This window comes from Phoxinus phoxinus (genome assembly GCF_949152265.1).
Source record: "Phoxinus phoxinus genome assembly, chromosome: 19".
NCBI classification, from domain to species: Eukaryota; Metazoa; Chordata; class Actinopteri; order Cypriniformes; family Leuciscidae; genus Phoxinus; species Phoxinus phoxinus.
This window is the reverse complement of record NC_136894.1, coordinates 23,743,617-23,756,180: the sequence shown is the minus strand read 5'-3', so window position 1 is coordinate 23,756,180 and position 12,564 is coordinate 23,743,617. Positions and strand designations below refer to the sequence as shown.

At 36.1% G+C, this 12,564-nt stretch overlaps 1 protein-coding gene across 1 annotated transcript; it reads right to left on the bottom strand.

The window, feature by feature from the left end:
- Positions 1-770: 770 nt before the first annotated feature.
- slc9a3.2 (solute carrier family 9 member A3, tandem duplicate 2) lies at positions 771-12,343 on the bottom strand. The gene is made up of 16 exons (XM_079590630.1): positions 11,872-12,343; positions 7,849-8,151; positions 7,522-7,682; positions 7,285-7,363; positions 6,779-6,956; positions 6,436-6,656; positions 6,120-6,322; positions 5,846-5,935; positions 3,289-3,359; positions 3,077-3,206; positions 2,737-2,900; positions 2,441-2,558; positions 2,114-2,287; positions 1,835-1,886; positions 1,616-1,696; positions 771-1,230 (listed from the first exon to the last, which is right to left on the bottom strand). Exons 1-16 carry the CDS (start codon positions 12,128-12,130, stop codon positions 974-976), a joined length of 2,541 nt encoding a protein of 846 aa, XP_079446756.1. The 5' UTR covers positions 12,131-12,343; the 3' UTR covers positions 771-973.
- Between the last annotated feature and the right edge of the window lie 221 nt (positions 12,344-12,564).

The following is a 12,564-nucleotide window of genomic DNA, read 5'->3' as shown; positions in this document are numbered from 1 at the left end:
ACAACATTTGAGTTACAGTTCAAATACAAGTTTTATCAGATACTATTAACTGATTACAAGTTACAGATTTCACCAGTTCTCATAAAGCATGAAATTCATACTGTACATGAATAAGTTACTGTTAAACTATTATTTTTAACGACGTACATTTTAATGGTCTTCATTCTACTAATAAAACATTAATAGCTTTGAGTCAAACTCAAAAATAAATCATTGTAAGATAAAGAAATGCAGAAACAGATATTGTGATACTACAAAGAAGCACCCAGAGAATAATCATATAATAATAAATAACCATATACAACATGTACAACTTGTCCAAGGTCAAAAAATATCAAGATGTACCTGAACATAGAACCGATAAACAATTGCTACTCAGTTCTGATTTGGCACTCTGACAAAACATGTATAGATGAGTATAATGGTTTTGTATTTTGAGTTTCACATTGGAGGAAAGATTTGCAAGTTTTCTAGCATGGTGTAAATATAATAAAGTGCAATAATAGCTTCCACAAAAATGTGGGCTTGTATAAAGAAACCCCTCAAGAACATTCCATAACCACTAACATAAGTACTTCAGTGACAATTTTTTCAGCTAAATACGTATTTATTCTCTTCGTGATTTTTTTTTTTAATTATATATAACTAGGTAAAACATTTCAGAGAACAAAGCCATAGCAGCATGACTTCAAGTCACTTGCTTTAGTTACTGCTGCCTATATATATATATATTATATATATATATATATATATATATATATATATATATATATATATATATATATATATATATATGTGTGTGTGTGTATATATATATATATATATAAATCTTTAAAGATATATGAGGAATGCTATGATTCAACACTATGATTTGCTAATCTCTGGGCTCATGACATAATAACAGTCTAAAATGAAAGGATTAATCTAATCACTTTTTTGGCAGGTTAATGTTGGTGAATGAAAATATATCAGATTACAATCTAGTATTATGTTTTCCGGGCTTTTCCTCAGGTGCCTCCTCATCAACTGAAGCATCAGCCATTGCGATGGAGTCTGCGGAGCGGGCACTTCTTCTCAGCGGTGCTAGATGTCTCAGGTTGGTGGGCGTCCAGGGCAGTCTCTGGGATGGTGCCACAGCCGTGTTGTTCCCGGGCTCTGTTTGCCAGGGTGGGTTTCGCATTGGTGCAGAGGTGTCCACCTCGGGTATGAATGCTGGATTATCTACACCAGCTGCAGTAATTAGAATAATTATGATGTTGAAATGAGACACCATGGAAACAACCCTCTAAAACCTTTTTTTTCTACTCACTTGCAAACTTTATGTAAGATTAAATCGTATATAAATATATATATATATATATATATATATATATATATATATATATGAGTCCCGCTCATTTTGCAGAGTCCACATCATCAGAATGATCCACACACACACATTGGATTTGGCACAGGTTTTACACCATGGGACACACTCACAAGTCTCACACACACACTTCTACGGCCAATGAAACATACCAAATCCACCTAACCTTACGTACTGGTCCACCGTGCCACCACACTATGATATTTAAGCATCACGTAAAGTCAGTATGTTACACAAAATTGTTCTTACCTCCAGGTGCGTTTGTGCTTCTCCTGGGAAAATGACCAGCAATCTCACTACTAGAGGCGCTGTCTGCAGAATACTCAAAATCTGATAGGACAAGACAAAATCATTTTCATCAATTAATACTGAAATAATCATACCCTCAGAATAAAGTAAGCTAAATACAAAAACTAAATAGTGATGTATACGTGATACTGTAGCTATATATCAAATATAGAAATATACCTTCATCTCCATATGGATAGGTTCTGTTTGGGTCCGCTGGCTTTCCATTAGGCTAAACAAACAATTATGAACAAAAAAAATTAATTAACAAGTCCACAGCATTTTTAGCATGTTGTCATGTTTTTTTTTCTCCCGGAAAACAGTCATAATGTAAGATGTAAAAAAAAAAAATCTGTGAAAACCTGCATTTACATTTAACTCTACATTAAACCTGTATTTAACTCCAATTCAAAAAAATCCTTAACCAAAGGCAGACAGCAGGACATTAAAGTCTAATACCTTATGAGACGAATCCTTCTTGGGATGTTTGGAGAGTTTCTTAGCAGGGTTGACACCCATCTTAGCTGATTTGAAGGACTCAAGACGGCTTCTCATGGTTCTCTGGAAGATCTCCTGCATTTCGTCTGGATTCTCTGAGGATTTGTAGTGACTGCGACTGTACGTGGGACGGTTCTGTTCAAAAACGGGAGACATGGATTGATTCGGATGGAATGAGATTCGGATGAGTGTTTCCACTAGGCAGACATATTGATCCAAATATTGATAAGGAAACAATACTCCATTTTAAAAAAGGGAATCATGTTGTGTGAGCAGGACAATTCTTACAAATCTTCTGCTCTTGTACAGGTGCTGCTCTAGTAGATGATGGGCATTGAGGTCATCAGGCATGCTCTTCCTGTCTTGCTCATGGATATCAAGGGATACAGATGGAATCTGGTTCTTCCTAGATTGAAAGAAGCAGAACACTTAGCCATCTATTTTTTTTTGCAGTTTTCAACTCATAAAACCTTTGCACTTTTCTTTACATAGAGGAATTGTATTCAATAGTCTACTACAATGATGAATGGGCAACGATATCCGTGAGGCTGGAATGTTGAACGCATACAGAATAAAATACTTACATGCCAGAGACCACTGGAACATTGTCAATGCCAAAGTCATATTCTGACATGTCAGACATCATGTCAGGCATAAAATTTGCATAATCTAATGCAAGCTTCTTCTTGAAGTCTACAGAGGCATTGTCATCATTTCGTATGAAAGCCAAAGAACCTTTCTTTTCACCCTAAATGTGAAAAACATTATTGAGTACATTCTTAATATCATTCAGTACTACTGATGAAATAATAATAAAATAAAATGAGTTACTGTATCTAAAAATGGAAACAGAACACTCAGCAAGTAAACTAAACATTAATACAATCGACGGTACTATGCTGAATTAGTAGTTTTTGCTCTCACCGCAGTCACATAGTTTTTGGCGTCCTCAAGATTGAGTTTGTGGAAGGCACCAAATATATTGTCGTTGTGTTTTCTGGCATCGCTATTCATTAATAGCCAGCAGACATACTTTTCTTCAAAATGTTTCCAACTAAGAAAAGGGAGGAGAAAAAAAAAATGAGTAAAAGTGCTCGAATATAAAATATATATATATTATAAAGTTAAATGCTCACTGTCTGGTCCACCAGTTATCTCCCATTCGGCCACAGATGTCCTCCATTGCTGTTAGTGTGTGCTCAAAAGTCTATAGAGAGACATACACAATGATATACTTGATTTTTTTATGTTGAAAATTACAACTACAGATGTTGTCCTTTTAAGTCTAACTACTGTCATGCACTAATCATATTTGCAGTATAAACTCTATCCATAATGACGCAAACTGTACACTGTGTTATTATGTAGGCTATAGTAGATTGTTAGTTTACAAAATTTATTTTAAAAAGCTATTTTTAAAATCATAGGCCTATATATTTTCAGAAGGCTGTCGAAGTAGCTTTGTTTTATAAGAAGCACAGCACAGTTTACATTTTTCTTTACAATATTTTGTCATTTGCAGATATTTTTACATTTTACTCCGTCTATAATTTTACTATGTCGGCTATTTAGAATAAGATTCAGAACCAGCGATGTCCAATTTGGAAATTAATTACTATTTTGAATCTTATTTTCGGTTGAATCGGTTTATGAATTAGTTTAATTTTCTTATTCGGGGTGCGTTTCCTGAACAATGCAATTCACTGATTAACTGGTAACTACCTAATGCATTCATCGTTGGAGAAACTTACCAATTAGCCATGGCTTTTTCCCGAAATCGTATGTTCGCACCTCTGTCGTTTGAACCCTCTATTTGCACCACATGGTTAAAAAAGGATGTCACCGCAGCTGGTGGCGTAATAAGTCTGTTAATTGGATCTTTTCGAGATTTCCGACATAGGCTACTGCTGTAGCGAACATGGGACCTAATGACTTCACTACTTCCATGTCATTTTGCTTTATTTGAGTATGATTCATAGCGGGTTCCCTCATACGTCATGCTGGTCATGGTCCATCTGAAGTAACTTCTCTTGGCATTTTTTTTTCAAAAAAGGAGCTAATTGGTGACACGCTATATAGATTATAATGTTCATATATTTAAATAGAATGAACTATATATAATGTACTGAATGTTGTGTTGTTTATTGTGCCCAGGAGCATGATCTATTTAAGTCCACGTGTCATATAACAAGAACTATATGCTTCTACCTAACCACAGCTTGAGAGCTGTATTTTCACCCACGTAAGTTTGCGAATGTTCATTGGACCTGAACATCTGAATATTCACTCGAAAGGAAAGCTGCTTTCACTGTCAAAGACATCCAACACGAAGACATATTCAGGTGAGGTGACAACAGGTTTATAGTGACAGCACTCAATTATTACCTGGCGCATTCATATCATATGAATGAGCCAGGTAATTCATATGAATCATTTGCGGTAAGATGCCCCCCTTATGTGGTTTTACTTTTCATAAATATTAAAGATTAAAGTCCGCGTGAACCGGAAGTTGCAAACGACTTTTCTTCTTCTTCTTCTTCTGGGGTTTTATGGCGGTTGGCATACCAACTTTGAAGGTGCATTCCCGCCACCTACTGGACTGGAGTGTGAAGTGCCTAAGAAAGGAAGTCTAATCTAAGTCTACTCTTACAAAAAAAAAAAAAAAAAAATTACATCCTATTATTTAATCCTGTTTCCTTTAAAAATATAAATAACTCATTATATACTCTTGATTGTTTGTTACCTCCTCCTAGTAAAATCTGAAGTGAAAACTCATTAATTTCTATATTACTTAATGCTAAAGACTTTTCTCAAGTGTTGTGACGCATTTCCGAGTGAAAGGGAATATTGAACAGAGGGCAGGGTTTTACTTCAGCGCTCCTCCTCTCCATCTCTCGCCCATAGCAGAGTAACTGTTCGAGGGGAGTGGTTAAGCGTTTAACCAACCCAAGCCGTCAAGCCTATGTCATCAGAAAAGAACGCCATTCCAGACCCGGAAGTAACTTTTCAAACTTTGATTAAAGATAACTTCGGCAAACAATTTTTTCCCATGTATTAACTTGCACGGATTAATTGTTCACCACAAGACTAGTAATATCCGCTAACAAAGTAAATAGGGTCAATTTTGATTTCATGCCGACTTTAAGATACAAGTTTAGCATGTGCATGATGATGATGCATCAGCTAATACATTATAATAGGAAATAAATAGACACATTGCTAATTTAGTTGTTATGATGATGATGATGCATCAGCTAATGCATTATAATAGGAAATAAAGACACATCGCTAATTTAGTTGTTATAGCACAAAATGTTAAAAATTAAAAGGGAGGTAAGACCGGGGGCCCCAGGGGACAACTTACCCCAATCTACCATACTCTCCTATATAGCGTACACTACTATTTTATGTAATCCTGTAGGAGTTTTGTCAGTATAGCAGTGAGGTAAGGTCACATTATTATTATTATTTTATCAATATGACTTTTCACACTATTTCATATAATTATTACTTGATTCAATTATTTATATGCATATTGCATATATGCAACATATGACAGGTTTTGATGTAAACTTAGCTTTTTAGGTTTAAAAAAAAAATGGAGCCTATGTTAAAAGAGAACTAAAATGTTGTATATATAAGATGCTGATCATGCAGTAGAGGGATACAGTATGTGTCATTACAGTTGCTTACCCTGTTGTTTATTTTTCCATTGAGTGTCAGATCTGATATAGTTGCCTTTTTAACCTTCAGCCACTGAACAAATGGTTTCATGGTGATTCCCTAAAAAAAACACACACACAATGACTACAAGTTAGTTAATCCAAGTCTGATGTCAGATGGGGACCACTGGGAACATCACAAAAAGCCCACTTTTATCATTTTCTTGCAGGCCTTATGAATTTGAGTGATGGCAATGGCAGTGGGAAACCATCTACAGTCAGAACAAGTGGTTGAAGGGACGTACCTGAAGAACGACTGTGAAATACACCACAATGAGCGTTGTACCAAGCATCAAATTCTTCTCTGGGATCTTTTTCTCATCCAAAATAGCTGCGAGTCCATATGCCACTGCTCCTCGAAGACCACCGTAGCTCATTACAATCTGGTCAGTTATGTCAATAGGAATCAGTCGAGTCTTATTTAAGAGCCAGTTGAGGAAGAAAACACCTGTTTATAAAAAGATTTATAAAAACTGTCAAAAAAGAAGTTAAAACATCAGTTTTCATCAAAATACTTACAATAAAGTTTTAGGCAGAGTTTACAAGGAATTTATGTCTCACCCATGAACCTGAATACAATGATGAAGAGGATTGTAAGGAGGATGAAGCCAGTGTTCCAAACCCAGATGTTTCTATCAATGGCCGAAACTCCCAGGAAGACAAAGATCATGGTCTCAGAGCCGTTGGCCATCACCTTCAGAGTATAACGTAACGTCGTGACCGATTTCTCATCCATGTTGGCGTTGATATACTTCTGACAGCAGACACCACAGAAAGTGATCCTGTCATGCACAAATCCACAGTCAAATTATTGTAAACCCTATTAGGAATTGTTTACATTCATTTACTATTTTATAATGTATTTATTTATCTGCATTTATCAGGAAAGCATTGAGTTCCTTACGAAAGTATAGCAGAGAGGGAGAGCATCTCCGCTGTCAAGTAAGACAGGTAGCCAAGCACAATGATGAAGCCGGCCTCGATGACCTGGACGTTCTTGGTGACCCTGGTCAGCATGGATATCAGAATGGCAAACACAACGCCAAGAAACGAGCCTCCAAATGCCACCACAAAGAACGAAACTAGGAGAGCAAAAAGGTGTGTTGCGAGGGGGTATCAATCAGAGTTATTATCATAAACTAAAATGGAAACTTAAACCATAAAAAAACATTCATTACTTGAAATAAAATAAGCATACACTGAAATATAACAAAATACAAAAACTTCATTTAATTTAATTTCAGCAACATTTCTCATTTACGTTCAGTTTAAAGTCCTAAAGTAACACTGCATACATTTTTTTAAATAAAATAAAAAGCCACGATAAGATGTTTATTAGGGAACAGCAGAATAAAGAAGCATTTTCACTAGGGATCAGAGAGTTTTGGACCCCAAGGTCTGTGTCCATACTTATTCCTTTGATGATCTCTTCAGCATTGATCTTTGGGCCGCCCAGAGACACAAAAGCATCGAACACATTATAAAGCACCTGTGACCGAGAGAACGAGAGAGAGGCGTTATATTACATGGATGCAATAGCCATCAAATAGACTCTTGACAGTCAAGTACATTTCTAAACGAACAGGTCATGGTTACTCAAAAAGGGAGCTGTGACATTTAGAGTTGTTGAGAAAAACTAAGACTCACCACTGTGACGCCATCATTGAGCAGTGACTCTCCAAACACCAGGATGTAGAGCACTTCATTCACATGCACTTCCTCAAACACGGCAATGACAGCCACCGGGTCCACGGCGGACATCAGAGCACCAAACAACAGGAACTGCAGAGGGCCGATGTTCAGGGTCCCTGAGGGTAAGCCAAATTGTTCAAATCTTCTTTTAACTAAGGCTGCATTTATTAACTTATTTGATAAAAAAAACAGTAATATTGTGAAATATTATTACAATTTAAAATAACAGTTTTCTGTTTTGACATATTTTATTTATTCCTATGGTGGCAATCTCATATTTACCCATTGCACCCCACTCATAGCAAGCCCATAAAGCGACGCCCACTGTGCCCGCATTCCAACACGTTCCAATAACGGCATGGACAAGAATGGCACCCAGGTTGCTGAAGAATAGTTTGTTTGGCATGCAGTAACTTGCATCCAAGACGATCTGGGGCAGCAAGTAGTAGAAGAAATTGACGGGGAGCAGTTTGAAAGTCTGCGCCTGGTCTGCTCCCCAGACGATTCCTCCCAAAATAAAGCCCATCATGATGAGAAGACCGCTCTCCGGGATCACACTGGTGAAACTATGGTTTAGTTCACACACTAGAAAAGAGAGAAGAGATAGAGAAACGGGTGAGGACGAGCTGAATTTTCAGCAGCCATTACTCCAGTCTTCAGTGTCACATGATTCTTCAAAATGTTGGGCTGCATAATATTTTTGTGGGAACTGTGAATCATTCTTTTCAGGATTCCTTGATGAATATAAAGTTCAAAAGAATAACAATATAAATGTATAAAAATTAAAAAAGTCCACAGGGCCAAAATTACCTATAGTTGAAGAAACAACTTTTAAGCATTGTAGTGATCAGCAGGCGAACATATTTAATACTAAATATTTAAATATTTAAGACCATAAATCACTACAGCATATTAAGCTCACTTTGTGAAGCTGTGCCACTGATTGGTGTTTCATCTTCTTCCACAGGACAGAAGATAGAGGCAGATGGAGAGCTCATCCTGCTCAATGTTTAAGGTAGGTTACTTAATATGAGGCTAAAGATATTTTCTATATTGTGCACCATGTCTCATGGATTGCTTGTATCTTCTCTTCCACAATGGAAAGAGCATGTCACTTCACTTTATGTGGAATATTGTTTCTGGAGTAGTTGCAAAGTTTAAATCCCGTCGACTTTAGGCAATAAGGGCGGTATAATGCTTACTAAACAGATCTGGCTTATACTAGTAAACTGTTCTGCACCTTGTTGACCCCTCTCTTGTATATGTTTCTGTAACTACTAAATACACCCATTGTTATAAATAGTCAGGAAAGTTACAGCTTCAGGGGGGCGTTCACATCCATTATGCCGTGGGTGACCTTGACTTGATGTTTTTACGAGTGCGCTAAAATGATTTAACAATTGTGAATACTAAAATAGTAGCGTGCATCTTTTATGGAAATCTGAAGTAATGATTGATGCAGTTCTTTCTCAATGTCTCGAATCATTGTCAACCTGTACGGTGAGCATGCAGCCCTCATACCGGCTCGACAGCACCAGAATTTGAATTTGCGAATCAATGGTCAACATTTAAGAGTACGTGATACATCATGTCCTGTGATTATGAATACATTTATGCTGCCTCTTTGACGCATGCTGCAATTGTCGCACGGCACACTTCAACTAAGGGACACATTTACTATCTTTTTAAATGCCATAATCCTCTCTTACCCTCAAATTTATATGCAATTATTAACTGTAAACAAGGATTTTAATAATTGAAAGGGCAGGTATATTTGTGCCTTGTCACTGTTATAATACAGGAAATGATGGGGTGATCAGGACAGATTGAGAAAATTGCGAGCCAGACCCTCACATAACAAATGATTTAGTTAGTTAGTTTGTAGAGACCGTATTAATGACAACATGAAGTTAAAACTGCTCTGATTTTCTGTAAGACAACTCTTATAAATACACTATATAATTTGGTATTTTTTTATGTTTTAGTCTTTTAGCTTTTTTTTGTTAGTTGTGTCTGTGTTAAAGTTAGTCTGGTTTACAGCCATTTATAATCTAAAAATGAGCATTATACTTTAGAATATTGCAGTAATAGAAAAAAACATAGACTTATTTTCAATATCATGCACTAAAGCTGACCTGAGACTGTGCCTTTGAGGAAAGTCAAAGATTCAGGTGAGCCATTAATTATTTAATGTAGTACATAATTAACTAGCAGTAAGGTATTGTTTCAACTCCAGCTTTACCAATGACTGCCAATGCTGTGTTGCAGATCATGTCCTGGAACTAAATCTGAATTATATACTTCATTTGCTCCTTGCCAACAGGCAATTACCATGAGTCTATGTGAGTTTATGAACATTGGATCCACATGCAGAATTTGAACATAAAACTGCAGGTCACATTGACATGAAACTTGAAGAAATATCACTCACCTTCAGACTTTAATATTATGTTTTGAGTTAGAATTAGTGCTGTCAATTTATGAAACATATTAATCTAATTTATTACACAATATGCACAATTAATTAATCAATTCGGAGTTAATCACAAAAATCGTCATTTGCCTAAACAAAACAAAAATAATTTAATTATTGAAGACATTACAATACGTGGCTTTAGCAGTCAATATTGTGTGTTTTATCCTATCATTGGCCTATATAGCAAACATTTTACAGTTGAGTTTGTGAAACTAAAGATAAATGGACTGTTCTGTAAGTCATCATTTATTTTTGTGAAATGTATTACAATTGTAAAGTTGTAGTTTGTGTGATTTAAAAAAAATGTATTGCCGTGTTTTCTTTAGCAGTTTATTCTATTTTTGTTGTTGAGAAAGTTAAAATATTCTTAAATACTATAACACTTCTCTTTTCTGTCTCTAAAACATTTTGCTTGTCTCGCTTATATTTAACCTTGACTCATCACTTCATAACACCGTGCTCTTTGTATTTTTCGCTAATTTGTCCATTTGGTCTCCTTTTAAATCTATACGATTTTGATGTCATTTTTTCACACTTGAAAATCTCTGGTCCTTTGCTGTCATTTTATGCCAGTATCAAAAGCAAAATCTTCACCCAGTTCTTTGTAGAGTTATGTTTCGACAAGGCTCTATTAAATGGCTGCCATTAAAATCGCTTAATACCATCCACGCCTACTTCTACACCTGGTTTAACACCCATTCAGTGGAGCTCTATAGTGGCACTTTGTTTGTGTTGCGTGCTTCTGGGTTCATCAAAAACAAAAAGTACAACACACATACTCAATCACTAAAAAAACATGAATGTAAAAATGAGTCTCAGGGAATTCAATTTGTATTAGTCTACAGTTCCTCCATGAAGCCTAAGTGGCAGGCATACTTTTTTTTTTAAACTGATTCCTGAGTAACTGTTTGAAGAAATCAGTTTGAAGAAATCCACCTTCTGAACCATCCTAATATGTCTAACTTTTATAAGAGAAAAATATCAAGAAGCCAGCAAGCTTTATTCGTTGTGCTTTATCTTTGTGGCAGCATTTTATAGAAAAACAAATAGCCTGATAAGTGAGAAGAGGATGGAGGAGCGCAAACGCTGTAAAAACTTCAGACCTTCCCTATTACTATGAGAATACATGCTCCATTGTGTCTTTGAGCTGTGCCAGGTTTCATTGTGAATTCATGTCGAAAGACAAAAGCTGAAGCTCACCCCTTTGTTTTCTCAACATTACCATTTTTTTTTTCATTTAATTACCATTAACAAAAGTAAAAACACAATCCGTAAAAGTGATTTGTTAGTTACTGCATTAAAGTATTAAATCAGTTTAAAACTGCTTGTATTGTATTTGTCAAATCTGCATTCATTTAATTTGTGGAGCCTTCATCTGATGTAAAATTACTATGATTTTTGTTATCACGTTGTATGGGCTTTAAGTATGGTAATCTGTAATCTGATATTAAAGATATCAGATAACCTATTTGATTCCCATTTGACAATAAGCTGCCAGATGTGCACATTCAGTGGTACTATAATGGCATTCAGTGGGAGTACATTTCCCTTCTAAATTATCTGAATTAAAAACTCAATGGGCGAACAGTAATAACATGAAATATCCGCATTATCCGGGAAAGAATGTTCCCAAAGAATACTGTAAAACTTTCTTTAACTTTATCTTTACTGAACAATTGAGCAAACCTTAGCTTAAACAGCATTCCTCAAGTTGGATTTTCAGAGTCAAATTGTATATGCAGACAAAAATGATTACGGTGGATTCTTATTTTCCTTTGCTATTTGTAATATACTAATATTGTATCAGTGCAGTAATGAGCTCAGCTTACCTAATTTACAGAGCCAGCAGGTCAATATCCATAGGGCCACCAGGTATGGAGTTTCTACATGATGCCATTTCCAGATGACAATAGGTAATGTAGTGATGGTCGGAGTGGTAACGTTGGTTGAAGTTTCAGTGTCTGTTGACTTTGAAGAATAGTTAGAGCCTACTTCTGCAATATCTACTTCTAATGCTGCAGCCTTGCATGGTGTACTGAAAACGATCAATAATGCTAGAAGAAGTGCACACTGTCGTAGAAGCGCCATAGCAGACGTTTTTTGATGCCTATTGCATTAATTAGCTCTAATTGATGATGTAACTATGCAGTCAATCCTGAATCCTGGCGTTTCTAAGCTCCTATCATCAAAAGGTGTCTTTCTCTTCACTCTTGTCAGTCTGAGATTGACTTCCTCTTATTGTCCCTCCTTTTACAAAATAAAGATCCACTTTTGAGGTAGTATGTGGCCCCTCCCTGTTGTCTCTCCCAGGTGTGTACTTATTTGTGTGGGACTCATCTGAAGGAGTTGTACAACATGTTTCTTTATTGAAGGGGGCGGGTTCAAACACCTTGGACCAAGAGTCAGATGATAACAGAGGTCCATACATACGGGAAAGACACAGTCAAAGCATTGTCTCCTAAATATCAGATTGTCTTGAATGCTATACTGTACACATACAGTAGTGGCCGAAAGTGATGTCC